Source organism: Microtus pennsylvanicus, chromosome 10 (assembly GCF_037038515.1).
Source record: "Microtus pennsylvanicus isolate mMicPen1 chromosome 10, mMicPen1.hap1, whole genome shotgun sequence".
In the NCBI taxonomy this organism is placed as follows: domain Eukaryota; kingdom Metazoa; phylum Chordata; class Mammalia; order Rodentia; family Cricetidae; genus Microtus; species Microtus pennsylvanicus.
In genome coordinates, this window is record NC_134588.1 from 62696523 (window position 1) to 62718119 (window position 21597).

Genomic DNA, 21597 nt, shown 5'->3' on the forward strand with positions numbered 1-21597 from the left:
AGCAGAAGTTGTCAGGCAGTGGCTTAGTTTAAGGTTTTGGTTCTTGAAAGCCCCCATCCGTCTTTCGGACCTTCACATCTATGGGAGGAAGGCCTCCTTTTCCCTTTCCATCACAGTTTCCTTGCCAAATAAGAATGTAAATGGTGTATACTATGGAGAGGGTTAATGAAACAATGCTTTAAGAGCCCAGCACCTACACAGATGGAAGGCGTGTGAGTCACAGCCTCATCCTAGATTCTGGGAGTATTGAATCAACACATAGCTTGGACCATGGTGCCCTCTCTGGACCTGATATGATTTTGGGCTTTTGAAAGGCAAAGCAGAGCCTCTGACGTGTGTTATCTTTCCTGATTGAACACATGGATGGTTCTGTTATTTTGTGGCCGGTAGGATAAATCAGGTTAGTCCAGGTCAAACTGTGCCATCAAATGAATTCAGTTGGCTTTGTCTGGGGTTGTTTTGGTTTCTCTCACTGGGGATTGTGGCTCGGTGCCCCCTACACTCACAATTCTGCTAACCTTCTTGGAGCGCTTTAGGGGCCGGGTGTCTGTGGAGCTACACCTCATGGTATATTTCATCCTGATGTCCTGGGGCATCGGGAGACAGAGGGCCTATAGGAGCCGGGCTGTAGCCACTTCCCAACAACTGGAACAACATTAGCCACCCGCCAGGAGCAGCTCTCAGCACACAGAATACCTCAGGCAGGAGGCTGAAGTCTCTTTTCAGAATGGCACTGTAGGCACCGTGGAAGAATTCTAAGAGGCTGGTGGCCATGAAATAAAAGGCATAACTCATGGCAAGCGGGGGAAAGAGTTTCTGCTGCTGTGTCTGGTAGTCCAGGATTTTTGCCTCTGGCTCACTGAGGGGAAAAGAAGCAAAAGGTTTAGAATTTCACTCCAAGCCAGCTTTCCATATTCCTAATACTGTCAAAGCTGAAAGGAACATTGGACCATTGAAAGGCCAACATGAGGTTACTATGTTTTAAGCCCCACCCATCACCAACATTCACTCAATTTCCTCTAAAAATACCCTCAGCGTATACATCCAATATCTTATCTGAAAATCCGAGAGGTTCTGAACTCCAAGTTGTCTGGACGCAAAGGCCAGGTGAAGGGGTGTGGCCCTGCCCCACTGATGACTAGAGTTGGGAACCTTTCACTGCCCATGACCAGGTGCTTGCTGCGTGACGAGAAATGCATTGAGCTTAAGAACTCTTAGGGTGCTGGGCGGTGGTGGCGCACGCCTTTAATCCCAGCACTCGGGAGGCAGAGGCAGGCGGATCTCTGTGAGTTCGAGGCCAGCCTGGTCTACAAGAGCTAGTTCCAGGACAGGCTCCAAAACCACAGAGAAACCCTGTCTCGAAAAACCAAAAAAAAAAAAAAAAAAAAAAAAAGAACTCTTAGGGTATGAACTTGGGCCCACAGATATGTAAGAAAGGAACTGTGTCTTCCCTGTCCGTTGCTGCGTCTTCAGCACCTGGGGCTACCTCCAGCATGTGGAGACCCGAGTCTTGGGATTGGGAGAGGGTGTGTGCATGGAAAGTCGGCTGAAGTTGGTGGGAACCTGGGATCTCCTCCTCACACAGCGTGCACTCGTAGCCAGCCTCGGGACCCTTCTGCTGCCCGGACAGAGGCACTATCAACTCTTGCCTCCAGTATTCAGTCCTCCAGGGAAGATGTGCCCCGCCTGGAATTCAAAAGCCCAGGCCTCATTCTGAGGCTGTTGCGAGTTTTAAAGGGCCTCTGAGATTCAAGTTTGCTACCCTTCTCACATTCCACCCTTACTGCCACCCTGAAACTCTGCCCCTGTTACCTCTATTTTGCAGACATGGAAGCTAAAGGAGAAAGAAGTGTGTGATGCTCAGGTCTGCCTGGCATATAGTCCTCAGCGTGTTTATGGCAGGTTGGGGCCCTTCACGTCAAGTATACTCAGACCTGGTGACTTCACTATGCACAGGTCCGACATGAACCTGGGAGGGCCTCCTCAAGCCCAGGGCCAGTCAGAAGGGCCGGAATGGAAACTCCCCTTAGCCCCATTAGGCTATGACGTGCCCTGCCGCTGCTTCTTGTTCTTAGTGCAGTTGGCTGCATCTTGAGAGTGTGTGTCCATTTGGGACTTATCCCAAAAGACTTGTCTCCCTGGATTTAAATTCTTTCTGGAAATACACACGTATTCTCTCAGATGTCATATAGCAGCCCTTGCCGTTCTGTGTCATAGAATGGAGAGGATGGGAACCAGATGCAACAGACAATGAAAAGAAGGGGTCTAGACTTAGCCTTCTCACAACTAGGCACCGAGTTTGAGCCAGGCAACACAAGTTTAGTCACGTGCAGACTAGGGCAATTGGCTTTTACCAGACACAACTTGACAACAACCAACCAGCCTCGACAATTGGCAGACACCCACTCACTAGCTAAGTCACAGCCATGCAGGACAAACTGGAACTCAGCAAAAGGCCTGAGTCACAGCAGGTGGCACAGGGTAGAAGACATGGTCACCCAGAGCCTGATGGGGCCACACACTGATAAGAGACTAACAGGTTAGACCAGCCAGTCTAGTGATGGAGTAGAGAGAACTAAAGACTCCCCCTGGACTGCATGCATGTGTGTGTGTGCACATGTGTGTGATCTGCTCCAGCACCAGGGCGCTGGCAGAGGTGGTGTCCGTGTAGACACCGGGGGACTGAATGTCAGCCATCTCTGTCAGCATCAGCCTTCGGGTGCTCCTTGCCTAGGCCGAAGAGGGGACTGGCGGCGTATGACCGAGTAGCGCACAGCAATAACACACGACTTCTGGAGGCAGGGTAGGATTCCTTTTAACAGCAGCCACACCCGTGTCACCAACATGGCTAGATAATTGCTCTGTGGTGTCCCGAACCTCCGGTAGGAACCATCTGGCAAGACCTGTGTGTAACAGAGACAGGTGCTGGGTTGGAGCCGAGGCTACCAGGCTGCATTTCCATGAGCCTCCATCCCTGCAGGCATCCCTCTTCTGCTCACCGAAAGCAGACCCCTTGTGCAGCATGATTGCCAACACCCCCAGAAACCCCCACCTTTTATACCTCAAAAGGTACAGGCTGGCTAACTGGGGACTTCTGCCAACACCTGGGCCATACCTGTTCTGCGATGGATTGTAGGGAAATAGCATGTTCACCCTCAGCTCCTCCCCTTCTGGGGATCTGCTCTGAAAACCACGTGGGAAGTATTTAAAACCATATTTAAGTATCGGGAGTCTGAGGCTTAAAGTGACAAGATTTCCCCAACACTGTTGTGCTCCTAAGCTGGGTCTTATCCTTATCTCTACGACCCCTAAGCCTCTTTCTGGGGGAAAGGGCTTGGGGTCCAAACGCAGCTTTGCTGAGGCAAACCAGAGCCTGTGGCAGCTAGGCAAAGGGTAAGCGCCTAGGTGGTCTGGGGCCATAACCTTCCCAGGATCTAACCTCTGCAAAGCGACTCAGCATGTTCTCTCTGGGAACCCTCACGTGGTTCAGTCTCAGGAAGCCATTGTCTATGTGTTCCATGCCCATCTTGGGCCCTATGTCCCCAACTGTGATTCCTAGAAGAGGGTAGAGATGAGAAGGCCTGTCAGTTGAGTGTATGCAGTATGCCAGACACACAGACACAGGCATTCACACACACACACACACACACACACACACACACACAGAGAGAGAGAGAGAGAGAGAGAGAGAGAGAGAGAGAGAGAGAGAGAGAGACTCACAGGTACATACACACAGAAGCACACACATGCACACAGAGTATACACAGACACACACTAAGGTGCACATACAGGCATGCATAGAGACACATATAGTCACACACTCAGAGACACAAAGGCATACACACAGACACACAGGCACACAGGCACACAGGCACACAGGCACACACCATGGTATTCAGGCTTCAGGTAAGGAAGCCAAAGTCAGGCAGATGCTAAATCTTGTACTAGTCAAACAGCCAGCTCATACTATATTAGCTCTGTCAATTGGATTCCTTCTAGCCAAGGGAGATATGTCCCAGCTTCTGTGCATCTCTCTTGGGGGATTCAGGGACAGGGAAGGTTGTTAGGAGCATCGTAAGAGGGGTTCTTGAGGAAGCAGTAGCGCTTACCTGGCAGTGGGGTGTGATCCTGTAGGCTCCGGATGGGCACAATGAAGGCATGCATACCATGCTGGGCTCCTGAGCAGATCAACTGGGCAAAGACTATCGCATGGGTGACTGACCGTCCCACTGAGCAGAAAGATGAGAGGCCCATCACAGGAAGCTTATGTACCTTGTCTTGCCTCTGCTTCCTGGGCTTGGGGTTGCTGATAGACACCTTTGAGTTCTTAGAAAGTCACTGATGACAGAAAGAATTGCCACCAAAAAACTCAGCTAGAGTAAAACAGTGACTTGTCAAGGGAGTTCGAAATGAACAAACTTTTAAAAGAATTTTTGTACCCTTCCTACCACAACAGCTAATGAATCAGTCTGCTTGCTGTCAGTCAGCCCCATTCTGAGTACAGCCATCCCCTATCAAAACCCGGCTAGGGCCCAGCTCTTGGCTGAGGTCTCCTAGTTCTTGGAGGGCAGGTCTTATTTTCCAGATAGGGAAACTGTCACTGGCCTGGAGGAGGAGAGCTGGAATTCAAACCGCATCAGCCTGATCTAAGAAGGATTTCTTTCACCTGCAAATTTGATTTTGATCACCCAGTCATCTTTGTTTCCCTGGTTCCCTCCTCTTTCTTGCCTTGCTTTCGCCATTCTGCTCCCTGCCCTGCTTTAGTTGAATTCAAATAATTTGTTTATTCAATGCCCATACCAGGCATTCTCTCACTGGGTCTCCAGGGGCTACAGTGAAGTCATTAGAAACTATTTCTCAAAGGGGCCTTTGGCAGAACCCTGTCTTTGAGTTCACAGACGTTTGTGTGGCTGCTACCTGATATCCAAGTGATTGGAGCTTGCCCGAGTATGGAGTGCCAGGGGCAGGGAGGATGTTTAGCCACTAACTAGTACTAGGGCATGTGATTTTGTAGGTGACAAGCTTATTGTTAACTTGGGGGGCTAGAACATAGGATGTGTGGGGAGCTCTTGGGACAAGACTAGGTGGTGTGTATATGACTATCAGTATATTGTGTATATGCACACGTGTTGTCTTGGGAGGGCAATATATATGTTCTATGCATGGGTGAGTGTGCATATTTTTGTGTACATTTTTCTAATAAAGGCAGTGTCTGTGTGTTGTGTACGTGTACAGATGTGTTTTTATGCTGTGTACCCACAAATGGCTGTCAGTGTGTTATGTACATACACATTCAGGGGTTTGTGTGTGTGGCATGTATATGCACAGGTGTGTCTGCATGAGGACAGTGTGTCTTATGTACATGCATGTATGCGGAGGGGCAGTATGTGTAAGTTTGCATCTACATGGTGTCTCTGTATGAGCAATGGTGTACATGATGGTAAGGGCAAAGTTTGTGTTGTGGGGCAGTGTGTGCTGTGTTTATCTGTGACTGTAGGGGGCAGTGTGTGTTTGTGTATGTTGTCTGCTTGCATAGCTCTCTGTGGGATAGTGTGTGTGCTGTGCGCCTCACACGTGTTGTGTGGGGCAGTGCATATGTGATATGTTCTTGGCCCTCATCACCCACAGGCTGAGTGCATTTCCTTATCTACTCAAAGTTCCCTTGGGACCTTCCGGACACCTACTAAGTAAACTCTTCATATCCTACCTAGTTCAGTCAGTTTCGAGGTGACCAGCCTAGAACAGAAAATCAACCTGATGCCTGTTGGGCACCAATGTTAGTGCTATTCAGCCCCAGCTTTGTCTTCATGGTAGAGAGACAGGGAAGTAGGAAGGAGGATACTCACAGTCCCCAGGCCACCACTTGGTGGCAGTCATTGTAGGGCTGTGTATCACAAACTCCTGGGTGGCAGCATCATAGGTGGCTTCAGTCTCCAGGCCCTTCAGGTATGACCCTTGGGATCAAGGGGGAGAGTTAGACACTTGGGCCAAAGTGGGGTACTCACTGCGGAGTAGCTCCTAGGTAGGCCTGGGTTCAGTGTGGGACAAGGTGAGCTCTGGACTGCAGCCCTTTCTCCCTTTTATCTGTGGACTGTGTGAGGACCCAGGACTGCATACTGATGCTTCCAAAAGGAATGTCTTGCTCCTTTGGTAGCTCATGCAATGTATGTGTACACATTAGAAAAAGGAACTCCTTCCTCGAGACCCGTGACTGCCATCTGCTGGGGTGTTTCCAAATTAACATGTATGTCTATGAGCTATGAATGCCCCCCCCCCCCCCCGGAGTTGCGCAGTCTAAACACTGCATGCAGCAGCTCTGGCTCACCATGTCCCAGCTCTGTCTGGGCATATGCTGCGATGATTTGGAAGTTTTTGCCGAGTTGGACCCATTTAGCAATCTGCTCATCTGAACCCAGACTTCTGAGAGTGTTCATGGCAACACCATGCAAGTTTAAGTTGGTATATCCAGCAAGTTCTCTGTGGGGGAAGAGATGCTATAGATGAGTAGCCTGTTGGAAGATGGGTGCATAAACCTTCAAACTGGCTGGGGTGTAGGAGGGAAGGGGCATCTGGCACCCTAGGGTTCCAGTAAGTCCTCCTTTGCTGAGGGAAATGCCTTTTGGGCTTGGAGGTTGCAGGCAAGCCTCTCTGGTGGATGGGGCTACCCTGGATGAGCACCTGATAGCATATCTGCGTTCAAGACCATCTTCTGACCAGCCCAGATGCCGGGCTAGCATCTCAAGGTGGAATGTCTTTTGAACTGCAGCCTCATAGAGCTGGTCGTGGCTCAGGAAGTAATGGTCCTTCAAGCTGAACACCGGGTCACTTTGGAGGATGCTCTCTGCAACAGAGAGAACAGAGGACTTGAGTGGCTTGGATAAGGTTCCTGACACCTTCCGATTTTCCCCACCCACTTGCCTCATGGATTTGGGAAGGAAGTCAGCTGTCACTGACATTTAACAGCTGAAACAGGTGAGACCCCTGAGGAGAGAAATGTGCTTTGCCCACTATGCTCTGGTGGAACCTCAACCAGGATGTGAATCTTCTGGTGTCTGGTGTCAAGGACCAGTTTGCTACTTGAAAGAGAGACTAAGCTTATCGATGGAGCTCATTTGGTAGAATGGCTACCCAGAATGCATAGAGCCCCGGGTTTGATCCACACCACCAGTTCCCCAGTACCACAGAAACCGGGCACGATGGCCTACACCTTCAATCCCAGCATTTGGGAGGTGGAGGCAGGAAGACTGGAAGTTCTAGATCATCCTTAGCTACACAGCAGTGTGAGGCCAGCCTGGGCTACACGTGGTCCTGTCTCAAAACAGCAAGCAACAACAGCAACAGCATTAGTTAAAGGAGTACAGAATTCGTTAACGGGCTGTTCTAGAAAAAAACACGTGGGTTCAAAGCCAGCTCTTGACCTCCTGCCTCTGCTTACCAACTTTCCTCCTCAGCATAGTGTTTTGGACGCCTCCGTCAAGGATGTTGGTGAGCCGATCCACGCTGAAAGATGGTGTGCGCCTTTCGCTGTCTATGTCAGGGTGCACTTGCCTGCTCCAGGTGTCCCCCAGTGATACTCGGTGCACCCGGCTCCCCATCCTGGATCTGCCTGGCGTCTGCCTTGAGTCTCTGTTCTGAGCACTAGGAGGGGCCAAGAACCTGCGTGCAAAAGGCATTGCCCAGGGCTTGGGTCAGCCAGAGGCTGACTTGATTACCCGGTCACCACGCTCGCACTCTGTCCTCATGGCTGCTGACTGTGGTCTACACGTTGCTCACGAGTGAATGCAGTTCACGTTGCTCTGTCTGCAGTAGCCAAGGTCAGGATGATTTGACCACAAAGATCCTATTCTGTTCTCTGCGGCTTGTGTCTCTGCAATGCCTGGGACAGTCTTCATGAAAAGTCAGTGGGAACCAAGAGGAAGAGAACAGTCCTAGGAAGGTTGAGCGTGTGGCTACCACTAGAGGTGGCTGAGAGCTGGCTGGGGTCAGACATGAAGCACATACCCTGTTCATACTTTACTGTACTGGGAGGCTCACTGCAGGGACTCTGTGGTCCCACTCACCTCTTATCTTTATTTCTGTAATACCCAGTGAGCACTGTGGAATGGGGTCTGCTGGCATCTACTTGGGAGGCAGAGGAGATCAGAAGACCTACCTGGAGTTCAGAACATGTTTCTAGGATGGTCTGGGTAATTTAGTGAGACCATGCCTCAAAGTAGTAACGGAATAGTGGGAGGGTGTTTGCCTAGCCTACACAAGGCCCCAGATTCAGTTCCCATTACTGTAGACGAAAGGGGTGGAGGGGAAGAGGAGGAAGAAGGAAAGCTTGTAGAAGGAGGAAAGAGAGGGATAGAGCTTGCTCTCTTCCTGTGAAGTGTTCCCTTGGAGGCCCTGTAACCCCCACAGCTAAGGTGACCTCTGCCTCCTTCACACCAAACCCTTGGCCTTTTAGAAATCCCCATTCTCCCACAGCGAGTCAACACTTAGACTCATCCCTTTACTTTCTTTGAGCACCCTAACTCCCATGTGTTCCTTGCCATTTCCTTGGCCACTGCTCAGCCACCTCCACGTCTCGCCTGGCCTCAGTCTCTCTTATCGTGTTTTCTTTTCTTGCTTGTAAATGGGTCCTCAGTGTCCAGTTTGTAGAAAGGAGTCCTTGCATGACCACACACTTCCCACCAGCTAACTAGCCCGCCTGCTCTGCCACCTTAATCCCAACGTCCTCTTTTCCTGACCTTTGCCCTGCTATTCCCTCTGGTCAAGGCTCAGCTTCTCAGTGCCCTAGTGTGAGCTCCAGCCTCTTGTGACTGTACAATACCTCAACCCTCCCAACTGAGCATTCCTGTCAGAACTGGGCATCCCTCTGGTACACTCTCGCCCAAAGCAGTGAGGGCTAGGAAGGTGACATTGTGTCTCCCTGATCCCAGAGTGTGGCTGTCCACCATCCCTGCTGGCTCTCATCTGCTTTCCTTTCCTTCCTCTCTTGAGCCTGAGAATACAGTAAGGGCCTAGTCATTTCTTAGCGAGGTCAGGCCGCAGCTCAGGCAAGCTTCTGAAGTGGGGCTGTGGGGTACTGACGGATCCGGCAAGTACAGGGAGCTCTTTGTCTGCCTGCCTTCCTGTGAGGCTTCCTAGCTGCCTCTTCTTGCCTCTAGCTTATTTTTATTTTTATTTTTCTATGTCAGATGTTCTTGCTCTTCCCCAACTGTCCAGCCTTCTGCCATGGCCAGCCTTCGCCAGGGCTCTCTGCCTCTGCCTGGACACCCTTTCCTCAGATGTCACTGTGGCTTCCTCTGTCTCACCTCGGTTTCAGGCCTCAGTGAGGCTCCCTGTACCCCCTTTAGCAGCCCAAACTCTTGCCTGCATTGCTAATACCCCCTCCTTTCCCTAACAGTCTATCAGGTAGGACAAATAACTCATTGCATTTTTATTGCCATTGCCGGTTTCCCCCTGCCAGTGTAAACTGGCTGCCAATAGGAGGTGCTTGTAGATAAGACTGAAGGGAAGAAGGCAGCGCTCAGAGCCTTTAAGGACGCCTAAGCTCCTCCTGAACCCTTGCTAGGATCTGTCAGTCCTCTGGGACTCACCTTGTCTCACTTCTGTCCTGGGGCAGCTCTGTAGGCCCGGCCTGGCGGCTCTGCTACAAGCCCAATCTTTAGACTGTTGGCTCCACCCCTTTCTCCTCCCCCAAGGGCTGGGGATTTACAGGCCGAGTCAGAGTACAGCTCGAAGTCCTGCCCTTTCCTGCTAGCGACCCAGGGCCAGTGGGGTGTGCAGCGTCAGGTGCTAGGCGGCCTTGGCAAGATTCAGGCTGCAGTCTCAGGGCTAGGGCTCCCTTAGAGGTGCTAAGACCTAAAACTGTGTTTCCCGGTGGTGTTCCCACAGGAAAATCCCGGACCCGTCCTAGTGGTCCCTACTGTCCTGTCTGCAGGGAGGTGAGTTAGTCACGTGAGCTGAGCAGGCTTCCAGGTGGTTCTTACGGGAAAAGACTGCTCTGTCAAATAAATGGCTTCGCTCTAAATGTGGCCTTGTCTGTGTCCTGCTCACCGTTGGTGTACACGTGTGGACACCTCCCCTGGCTCAGTGTTTGAGGACTACTGCAGTTACGTTATTTCTGGTACCTAGGAAAACCGTTCTCCACAAAGTGAGATTGCCCTATACCTCCACCCTTTGCCCGGGGAGGTAGGGTGGAGTCTTCCTGCTCTGGGTGAAGAACTAGGTAAAGCCGCGTGCCCAGGTTGTGCAATAAGTAAATTACCAGCCTGAAATTTGAACCGAATGTCGGGTGGCAAAGACGAACTCTTGGCTTCGTTTGTATATTATTGGGAAAGAAGGCACAAGAGCCAGGTCTCCTGGTGGGACTTCTGAAGCTTTGATGATTCTGGGTAGGTGTCTTCCTATCTGGGACCTTGTCCATTCTCACTCTCTGTGGTCACACATGTGCATGTGTGTATAAGCATGAGTGTGTTCATATGCATGTATACTCTCACACTAAGGGACTGTACAGCTCCCCAGTGTATCCCCAAGATAGCGTCCACTTTGTTCTACAGGAAGATGAAGTTCCCTGTGACCCAGGGTCCCCTAACCTGTCATACTGGGACTGTGTGGCCTGGACCCCTGGCTGTTGGTGGTAGCTACATACAGGTGGTGGTTTCAGGTTAGATAGTTTTGACCAAGGCTAGTGGGATGGTTCAACAGGCTGTTTTCCCAGAGGTTCTATGCTCAATTCCCAGCACCCAATTGTTCCCAATCATCTGTAACTTCAATCCTACAGTATCCAAAAGCCTCTTTCAGATCCAGCACCCTTTCCTGGACTCTATATGTACTATGTGCTTATGGTGTACAGATATGCATGCTAAAAAATGCCCATACACATAAGAATAAAATAATATAAAAGAACTGAGCGATATTCCTCTCGCTATATATTTATATTTATTTATCAATCAACGGGGTATTCAGGTTGATTCTGTATGTTAGTTGTTAAATATTGCTGCAGTGAACACAGGAATGGTACTCTCTGTTGAACAAGTATGTTTGGTTTTTAATTATTTATTTTGATAATAAATATTCTAAAAGATAAAATTGTACTTCATTATAGTTTTAATTTTCATTTTCCTGATGATCAGTAGTGTCAAGCATTTTTCAAATATTAACCATTTCTATGTCTCCTTTTAATTTTTTTCAGTTTCTTTTCCCATTTGAAAATGAGTAATTTGGTTTTTTTTTTGCTACTGAATTGTACTGTTTTTTTAAATATATTTTATATATTAACTGCTTATTAGATATTTGATTCACAAATATGGTCTCTCATTCTGTTATTGTTCCTTCTGCTCTTCAGGAGCTTTTTGGTGTGATGTAATCCTATTTGCTTTTTTCCCCTTTTATTGGAAATAGATTTTTTTTCCCATACAGTATCTTCTGATTATAGTTCCCTTCCCCCTGTTCCTCCTAGTTCCTCTCCAACTCGCCTCCCATATGAATCCACATCCTTTCTGTCTCTCCTTAGAAAACAAATAAAATAGGAATAAATAAAAAAAACGAATAAAATAGGATAAATAAATAAATAAAAATATACATATTGGAATATAACAAAACAATCAAACAAGAAAAAGATCCAAAGAAAAAGTACAAGGAGCATGTGTAGACATAGAGACACATTCACACACACAGAAATCTCATAAAACCCTCAAACCAGAAGCCATAATATAGATCCAAAGGATCTGTAAGTTAAAGTAAAAACAAACAAAAACACAGACAAAAACAGAATAGTGCTCCGACTTAGCAGTGTGACACAGAGAGCCTCCGGAGATGCCTTGGAGTTATTTTTGTGTTGGTCGTCCTACTGCTGGGTTAAGCCTACTGTTAAGAGTAGTTTGTTTTCCTAATGAGACGCCCTTGGAGAAAACTAATTTCTCTTTTGCAAGTGGCTATCAGCTGGAGATAGCTTCCGAGTTAGGGATGGGGGCCCTTGGAGAAAACTAATTTCTCTTTTGCAAGTGGTTATCAGCTGGAGATAGCTTCTGAGTTAGGGATGAGGGCATGAGTCTGCTTCTCTCAGTTCCGGGACCCCGTCTGGTACAGACCTGTTCAGGCCTCTGCAGTGCCTTTGACTTCATAGTGTGCCAGCCCTATTGTGTGGCTAGAAGGTGGTCATTCCTTGTCCTCCACCCCTCTGTTTCTCACACGCTTCTGTCTCCTCTTCAGCAGTTTTCCCTGAGCCCTGAGGGGGCACATTTGAGATGAGCTTTTCAGGGATGAGTGTTTCAAGGTCTCTTACTCTCTGCTCAAGGTCTGTATTTGTTGCTGTCTGCTGCAGGAGGAAGCTTCTCTGATAAAGTCTGTATTAATTAGGATTTCTTTTTTCTTCTTCCTTAAAAAAAATTTACTTTTAGGGCGGTGGTGGCGCATGCCTTTAATCCCAGCACTTGGGAGGCAGAGGCAGGCAGATCTCGGTGAGTTCGAGACCAGCCTGGTCTACAAGAGCTAGTTCCAGGACAGGCTCCAAAAACACAGAGAAACCCTGTCTCGGAAAAAAAATTTACTTTTCATTTTACATATCAGGCCCAGATCTCCCCTCCCCCCCCTCATTCACCTCTTCTCATTCCCCATCAACTCCTCAGAGGGGGTAAGGCCTTCCTTGGGGAGTCAACAAGGTCTGGCATACCAACTTGAGACAAGACCAACACCCTCCCTCACACCCGTATCAAGGCTGAGCAAGGTATCCCACTATAGGGAATGGGATCCAAAAGGCTAGTTCCATGCACCTAGGTTAGGTCCTGGTGCCACTGCCAGGTCCCACCCCTCCAACAGATCAATCCACATAACTGTCACCCAAGTTCAGAGGGTCTAGTTCGGACCCATGCAGGTTCCCCAGCTGTCAGTCCATTGTCCGTGAGCTCATGCTAGCTGGGGTCAGCTGTCTCTGTGGTTTCCCCATCATCTTCTTGACCCCTCTTGTTAATATTATTTCTCCTCCCTCTCTTCAGCTGAACTCCAGGAGCTCAGCCCAGTGCTTGGCCGTGGGTCACTGCATCTGCCTCCATCAGTTAACTGCATGTAGGTTCTATGATGACAATTAGGGTAGTCACTAATCTAAGTTAGGATTTCTGTTGCTGGGATGAAACACCATGACCAAAAAGCAAGTTGGGGAGGAAAGGGTTTATTGAGCTTATGCTTCCACATTGCTGTTTGTCACTGGAGGAAGTCAGGGCAGGAACTCAAGCAGGACAGAAACCTGGATGCAGGAACTGATGCAGAGGCCATGGAGGAGCATCACTTACTGGCTTGCTCCCCATGACTTGTTCATTGCTCAGCCTGCTTTCCTGTAGAACCAGCTCAGGTATGACACCACTCGCAATGGGCGGGGCCCTCCGCATCAATCTCAATCATTAAGAGCCGGGCGGTGGTGGTGCACGCCTGTAATCCCAGCACTTGGGAGGCAGAGACAGGCGGATCTCTGTGAGTTCGAGGCCAGCCTGGTCTACCAAGGGAGTTCCAGGACGGGCTCCAAAGCTACAGAGAAACCCTGTCTCGAAAAACCAAAAAAAAAAAAAAAAGAAAGAAAGAAATGCCCTAAGCCGGGTGGTGGTGGCGCACACCTTTAATCCCAGCACTCGGGAGGCAGAGGCAGGCGGATCTCTGGGAGTTCGAGGCCAGCCTGGTCTACAAGAGCTAGTTCCGGGACAGGCACCAAAGCTACAGAGAAACCCTGTCTCGAAAAACAAAAAAAAAAAAAAAAGAAAGAAAGAAATGCCCTAAGCCGGGTGGTGGTGGCGCACACCTTTAATCCCAGCACTCGGGAGGCAGAGGCAGGCGGATCTCTGGGAGTTCGAGGCCAGCCTGGTCTACAAGAGCTAGTTCCGGGACAGGCACCAAAGCTACAGAGAAACCCTGTCTCGAAAAACAAAAAAAAAAACAAAAAAACAAAAAAAAATGCTCTACACATAAAAACAGAGAAGTCGACCAATGGAATCGAATAGAAGACCCTGACATTAACCCACAAACATATGAACACCTGATTTTCGATAAAGGAGCTAAAAGTATACAATGGAAAAAAGAGAGCATCTTCAACAAATTGTGCTGGCAAAACTGGATGTCAACCTGTAGAAGAATGAAAATAGATCCATATCTATCGCCATGCACAAAACGCAAGTCCAAATGGATTAAAGACCTCAATATCAGTCCGAACACACTGAACCTGATAGAAGAGAAAGTGGGAAGTACTCTACAACACATGGGCACAGGAGACCACTTCCTACGTATAACCCCAGTAGCACAGACATTAAGTGCCTCATTGAATAAATGGGACCTCCTGAGACTGAGAAGCTTCTGTAAAGCAAAGGATACTGTCACTAAGACACAAAGGCAACCTACTGACTGGGAGAAGATCTTCACCAACCCCACAACTGACAAAGGTCTGATCTCCAAAATATATAAAGAACTCAAGAAACTAAACCGTAAAAATCTAATCAACCCAATTATAAAATGGGGCACGGAGCTGAACAGAGAATTCTCAACAGAAGAAGTTCAAATGGCCAAAAGACACTTAAGGTCATGCTCAACTTCCTTAGCGATCAGGGAAATGCAAATCAAGACAACTTTAAGATACCATCTTACACCTGTCAGAATGGCTAAAATAAAAAACACCAATGATAGCCTTTGCTGGAGAGGTTGTGGAGAAAGGGGTACACTCATCCATTGCTGGTGGGAATGCAAACTTGTGCAACCACTTTGGAAAGCAGTGTGGCGGTTTCTCAGGAAATTCGGGATCAACTTACCCATGGACCCAGCAATACCACTCCTGGGAATATACCCAAGAGAGGCCTTATCATACAACAAAAGTATATGCTCTACTATATTCATAGCAGCATTGTTTGTAATAGCCAGAACCTGGAAACAACCTAGATGCATTCAATGGAAGAATGGATGAAGTATGGAATGTATACATATTAGAGTACTACTCAGCAGTAAAAAACAAGGACTTCTTGAATTTTGCATACAAATGGATGGAAATAGAAAACACTATCCTGAGTGAGGTAAGCCAGACCCAAAAAGAGGAACATGGGATGTACTCACTTATATTTGATCTAGCCATAAACAAAGGACATTCAGCCTATAATTAGTGATCCTAGAGAAGCTAAATAAGGAGAACCCAAAGAAAAACATATAGACACCCTCCTGAATATTAACCTTCATCAGGCGATGAAAGGAGACAGAGACAGAAACCCACTTTGGAGCACCGGACAGAAATCTCAAGGTCCAAATCAGGAGCAGAAGGAGAGAGAGTACGAGCATGGAACTCAGGACCGCGAGGGGTGCACCCACACACTGAGACAATGGGGATGTTCTATCGGGAACTCACCAAGGCCAGCTGGCCCGGGTCTGAAAAAGCCTGGGATAAAACTGGACTCGCTGAACATAGCGGACAATGAGGACTACTGAGAACTCAAAAACAATGGCAATAGGTTTTTGATTGTACTGCACATACTGGCTTTGTGGGAGCCTAGGCAGTTTGGATGCTCACCTTACTAGACCTGGATGGAGGTGGGTGGTCCTGGGACTTCCCACAGGGCAGGGAACCCTGATAGCTCTATGGGCTGACAAGGGAGGGGAACTTGATTGAGGGAGGGGGAGGGAAATGGAAGGCAGTGACTGGGAAGAGACAGAAATCTTTAATAAATAAATAAACGGAAAAAAGAAGAAATGCCCTACAGGTTTGTGTACAGCCTGATCTTATGGAAGGTGTGTCGTTGTCCCCCTCAACCCCCCAGACAGGTTTTTTTTTCTTGTAGTCCTGGCTGTTCTGCAACTTGTTTCATAGACCAGGCTGGCCTTGAACTCACAGAGATTCACCCACCTCTGCCTTCTGAGTATTGGCATTAAAGGCATGTGCCACCACCGCTTGGCTGGAAGCATTTTCTTAAGGTTCCCTCTTTTCAGACGGCTTTCGCTTGTGTCAAGTTAATGTAAAACCAGTGAGCACAGAGGCTGAACAAGATATGGATTTTTGAGGACAGCAGAATGTCTTTAGGAGTCATTTTATTGCTCCATTCTTGGTTTTCTCCTCGGTCCCTGGCCTATCTAGTCTTGGTCACTCAAGCGGTGCCAGGTATGTGTTCGATTTCATGCTGCAGGCCTTCACTTAAATGGGATCTTGGTGGGTTACTCCCACAAGCTTTGCACCAGCGTATTTTGCTGGCAGGTCACTCTTGTAGATTTAAGGGTTGGTAGCTGGGTTGGTGTTTATCTTTCTCCTTTGTAGAACACAAAGTGCCTTCTAGTACCTTGAATACTAGACCACAGGGGTGAGGGTATTCGTTCACTTCTCTTAACATAGGACCCCATCTGGTACAGACCTGTGCAGGCTCTAGGTAGGCACTAGCTCAGCTTCTCCATGTTCAGTGAGCTGTGTAGGTGCTTTCTTCAGCAATAGGACTTTACTGTCAATTTGTGGAGAGCCTTGGAAATAGTCTGGTTTGCTTGGAGATTTCCATGGGACCCTTTGGTCAACAATTTGATTGGATATAACCCGCTCCTGGTACTAGAAGTTTCATTTGGTGATGAGAGATGTCTAGTTGGAGCTCTGTCTCCCCCATTATTTGTCGATTTCATTTAGACCACCTTCATACATGTATATATTACAGGAAGCTTGTACTGTGTTAGATTTCCATACAGCCCTTCAAATAGCCCTTCGTTTTAACAGCTCCTTCCTGTAGCCCCTCCCTGGCTCCCTTCCCTCCCTCTCACTATTTGATCCTTCCATTTCAGACTTCCCCACCCCATCCAACCATAACTATTTGTTCTAGTTCCCTTTCCTAGAGAGATCAGAGAGCTCATACTTCCTTACTCTCTACCTAACCTCTATGCTTCTACAGATTGTAGTTTGCTTATCAATCAATGACCTAACAACTAACATCCACATATAAGTGAATATATACTGTGTTTGTCTTTCTGGGTCTGAGTGACGGGTCCAGGAACAGGAACATAAAAATATAAACCGAAAAGAAATGGCAACAGACCATCATCATCTTTGTCAGCAGCAAGGGGTTAACTTTTAACCATGGCTTTAAAACCCTTACAGCTAGCACCTCTGTCAACAGCCAGGGGTTAACTTTTAACATAACCCCCTGCCACTTATAACTGACAACTGCTGTCGACCAAAGTTAACTTTTAATAAAGGTTTGTGCGAGACCCCATCCCATAAATTTTAGCCATATATTCCTATGTGACTTTCGGCTTCACATTTATTTTTTTTTTGTATCCTTCCTTGCTATGGGAAACCTGTTGTGCCAGAAAACTTGTGAAGTTCTTTACAAATACTATTGGCTGTGAAGAAAATCTGCAGGCCTCTGTAAACACCATTTTAACTGAAATCTTTTTAACAAAAATCGTAAATCTTAAAATGCAAAATGTCTCTAAACTTTACCTCGAAGTCATAAAAATTCCTTTGCCTATGTTTAATGCTTACTTCCTTTTTTAAAAAATATTTATTTATTATGTATTCAATATTCTGTCTGTATGTCTACAGGCCAGTAGAGGGCACTAGACCTTATTACAGATGGTTGTGAGCCACCATGTGGTTGTTGGGAATTGAATTCTGGACCTTTGGAAGAGCAGGCAATGCTCTTAACCACTGAGCCATCTCTCCAGCCCCTAATGCATACTTCTTGCTGTAAAAAGGAGGTCAGAGCCCAACCCCATCGCCACAGTTTCAAAGCCTGAACTCTGGCTGCGGTCTCTGCTAACTGATAAGCTTTTTGTGCCTGGCAGTGATAATTTTTTTTTTCTGGAATAAAGTTTTCTTCTGGTTTTATAGACTTTTGGTGGTCTGTGCCCCATCATTGCGCGACTCCGGATCCAACATGAGTTACCTCACTCAGGATAATTTTTTTTTCCTAGTCCCATCCATTGCATGTGAATTACATTATTTCATTTTTTTAAACAGCCAACTAATACTCCATTGTGTAAATCTACCATCTTTTCTTGACTCATTCATCTGTTAGTGGATATCTAGGTTGTTTCCAATTTCTGGCTATTATGAATAGAGCATCAGTGAACATGTTTAAGCAGAGTTTCTGTAGTAGGATGAAGCAGCCTTTGTGTAAGTTGCCCAAGAATGCTGTTTTACTTAGGGTTTCTATTGCTGTGAAGAGACACCATGACCCCAGCAACTCTTATAAAGAAAAGCATTTAATTGGGGCTGTCTTATACTTCAGAGGTTTAGTGCATTGTCGTGAAGGCGGGGAAACACAGTGGCATGCTGGCAGACGTGCTGGAGAGGTAGCTCACAGTTCTGCATACAGATTGGCAGGCGGTAAAAAGAGAAAGTGAACCGCTAGGACTGGCTTTCGCTTCTGAAACCTCAGAGTTCACCCTCCAGTGATACTTCCTCCAACAAGGCTGAACAATAATGAGTCTAAGGGGGCCATTTTCATTGAAACCACCACAAGCAGTCTAGCTGGATCTTGAGATGGATTGATTCCCATCTTTCTGAGGAACAGCCACACTGATTTCCACAGTGAGTGATACAAAACTGCATTCCCACCAGCAGTGGAGGAGAGTTCTCTCTCTGCTTCACCTCCTTGCCTGCCTTGCCTGTCATTTGTTTTTATTGATCTTGACCATTCTGATTGGTGTAAGATGACATCTCAAAGTGGTTTTAATTTGCTTTTCCCCGATGACTAAGGATGTTAAACATTTGAGTGTTTCTCAGTCATTTCTCTTTCATATTCTGAGAACTCTCTGGTTAGTTCTGTACCCCATTTTTTTTTACTTGGGTTATTTGTTTTCTTGATGTCGCTTTTGAGTTCTTTATGTCTTTTGGATACTAGCATTAACTAATTTTATTATTTATCATTTTATGTGTATTCGGAAAAAGTCTCTCCCATTCTGCAGCTTTGTCTGAATGATGGCGTCCTTTGCCATACAGAAGCTTTGCAGTTTCTGTTTTGTTTTTGTTTTTTTTTTTTTTTGGTTTTTCGAGACAGGGTTTCTCTGTGGCTTTGGAGCCTGTCCTGGAACTAGCTCTGTAGACCAGGCTGGTCTCGAACTCACAGAGATCCGCCTGCCTCTGCCTCCCGAGTGCTGGGATTAAAGGCGTGCACCACCATCGCCCGCAGCTTTGCAGTTTCATGTGGTCCCACTTGTTAATTGTTCTCGGTGCCTGTGCTATTAGCATTCTGCTCTGTTTTTTTGCTTTTTATTTTAATTTTTTGGTTTGTGCTTATAGTCACTACACACTCCACCCTGCCCTTAGTCGTCCAGACCTGGGCTACAGACCTTCTTCATGTGTTCTTCTAGCAACTTCTGGATTTATGCATAAATAATGCTTAATTTATTCTGACTTGACTTTTGTGTAAAGTGTGACATAGGGCCTTGTTTCATTCACCTGATTGTGAACAGGCAGTTCACTTCTGATAACAGTATCAGTCACATGTCTCATCCCCCCAAAAAACCTGTACAATTTAGCTGACAGGGGCTACAGTTCAGTGAGCTGGAAAGCTTGGTGGCAGGAGCCCGAGGTCGCTGGTCCACACATCCGTGGTTGGGAAGCAGGGAAGGACAAAGTTTGTGCCCAGTTGACTGTCTCCTTTTTTTGCGGCCTGGAACTTAAAGTCCAAGGGCTGGTGCCACCCTCCTTGAGGGGAGGTTTTCCAGCTACTCCTCCAGAGGTGTTTCCAGGGGCTAGCCTAATGCAGTCATCACTCACACATGTCCCAGGAGGCTGGTCTCCTAGGTGACTCGTGGTCTTCTGAGTTAACAATTAATACCACCTTCACAGTCTGATGTTAGTTCTTCAGTATTGTCAGAATGCACAGGTGAACAACAGACCCTAAGATGCTTTTCGTCTACTTTATAGCTTACCCTCCCAGCTGTTGGCTTTTTTTTCCTTTTTTTTCTTTTCTTTTTCTTTTTTTTTTTTTTGCAAGACAGGGTTTCCTCTGTCTTGGAACTCGCTCTGTAGACCAGGCTGGCCTCGAATTCACAGAGATCCACCTGCCTCTGCCTCTCAAGTGCTGAGATTAAAGGCATGTGCCACCACCGCCCAGCTGTCCCAGCTGTTGGGATTACAGGTGTGAGTTACCAACTGCGGATTTTTGATTCAGGGTCCTTACCTTGTTACCAGTCTGTTTAGGTTTTCTGTTTCTTCATGACCCAGCCTCTGTGTGTTGTTTGTAGAAACATCTTTATTCCTCCTAGGTTATCCAACTTGTTAGAGTGTCTATGTCTGTTGTTGTCTCCTGTGACCCCTCCTGCTTCTGTGAGCTCGGTTGTCGTGACCCCTTTTTCTATTTCTGGTTTCTTTTTTTCTCCATCTAGCCCAACATTATCAGTTCTCTTTCAAAGAAACAACTTTTAGTTTTGCCAATCTTTTCTATTTTTCTAGATTTTATTTATTTTTATTCTCAATTTTTTATTTCCTTCTTTTACAAATTTGGTCTGAATTTGTTATTCTTTTCCTTATTCCCTGAGCAGTCAGGTTACATATTTGAGGTCTTTTTCTTCTTTTCTGACTTACGTGCTTATCGCTAAATGTTTTGCTCTTAGAACTGTTTTTGTTGCCTCTCTTATTTTTTTCTTGTATTTTTGTATGTCTGTTTTCATTTATCTCAAAATATATTTGAAATTCCTTTTTTAATTTTTTTCTTTGATTCACTGGTTGTTCAGAATCATGTTGCTTAAATATCATACTCTGACAAATTTTTTGAGAATTCCCTGTTATTTATGTCTAGTTTCATTGTGTCCAAGAAAAGATATCTGTTACAGTCTCAAACCTCAATTTATTGAGAGTTGGTGTGAATATGCTTGTGTGTGAGTGTGTGATTGTGTGTATGAGTGTGTGTGAGTGTGTGAGTGTGTGTGAGTGTGTGATTGTGTGTATGAGTGTGTGTGAGTGTGTGAGTGTGTGAGTGTGTGTGAGTGTGTGAGTGTGTGTGAGTGTGTGAGTGTGTGTGAATGTGTTTTCAGGGTCTTACTATGTCACTCAGGGGCCTTTAAATTCATGGTTCCCTTGCTTCAGCCTCTCGAGGGCTAGGATTAGAGGCATGCATGTTCATGGCTATTTTTTTCAATCTAGAGTTTCATTTTTTAAAAAAAAATCAAGAAAATTAATAGTAAAACTACATAAAAGATGAAAGATGCAGTTAAGACAGTAGGCCAGTTATCTCAGGATTTCTTTTGAGATTCTGAGGCTGTTTTGTACTGTTCTCCAAAGCCACTACTAACCCATACTCACCAGCACGGCATGTTTTCTTTTCTGTATTTCCTCACTGGTGTCTTTTTGGTCTCTTGTTGCAACAAGTCCACCTAGAGAATGATGATGTCTTTTTCTTTTTCAATTTCATTATGCCTACAGTTTTTCAGTTTTTAAAATTGTACCTGATGTCTCTTAATGACTAATATTTTATCTACCCTTCGTGGGTACCCACAGGTGTGAACCTGTTCCACCTTGATTGGAGGTCACAGAGTTTGAGCTTATTTGTGCTCTTTCAGAGTTGTTGACAACGGATGTGACGACACACAAGAGATTCTGACTTAGGGTTTGATTAATAGTATTTCAGGTATAGAGGTGGATCTGCTTCCCCTGGACCAAAGGTTGGA

General features: G+C 46.6%; 1 protein-coding gene across 2 annotated transcripts in view; it reads right to left on the reverse strand.

Annotated features, from left to right (window-relative positions):
- Acox2 (acyl-CoA oxidase 2) overlaps positions 1–9665 on the reverse strand; it is a 29438-nt gene extending 19773 nt beyond the window's left edge. For both annotated transcript variants that reach the window (XM_075988557.1, XM_075988556.1), the window contains exons 1-9: positions 9585–9665; positions 7436–7656; positions 6679–6841; positions 6326–6477; positions 5847–5954; positions 4110–4229; positions 3440–3555; positions 2731–2903; positions 697–859 (exon numbers count right to left, since the gene is read on the reverse strand). In XM_075988557.1, coding sequence (XP_075844672.1) covers positions 697–859; positions 2731–2903; positions 3440–3555; positions 4110–4229; positions 5847–5954; positions 6326–6477; positions 6679–6841; positions 7436–7595 — 1155 coding nt within the window. In that variant the 5' untranslated portion in view covers positions 7596–7656; positions 9585–9665. The remainder of the gene's footprint in view (positions 1–696; positions 860–2730; positions 2904–3439; positions 3556–4109; positions 4230–5846; positions 5955–6325; positions 6478–6678; positions 6842–7435; positions 7657–9584) is intronic.
- Between the last annotated feature and the right edge of the window lie 11932 nt (positions 9666–21597).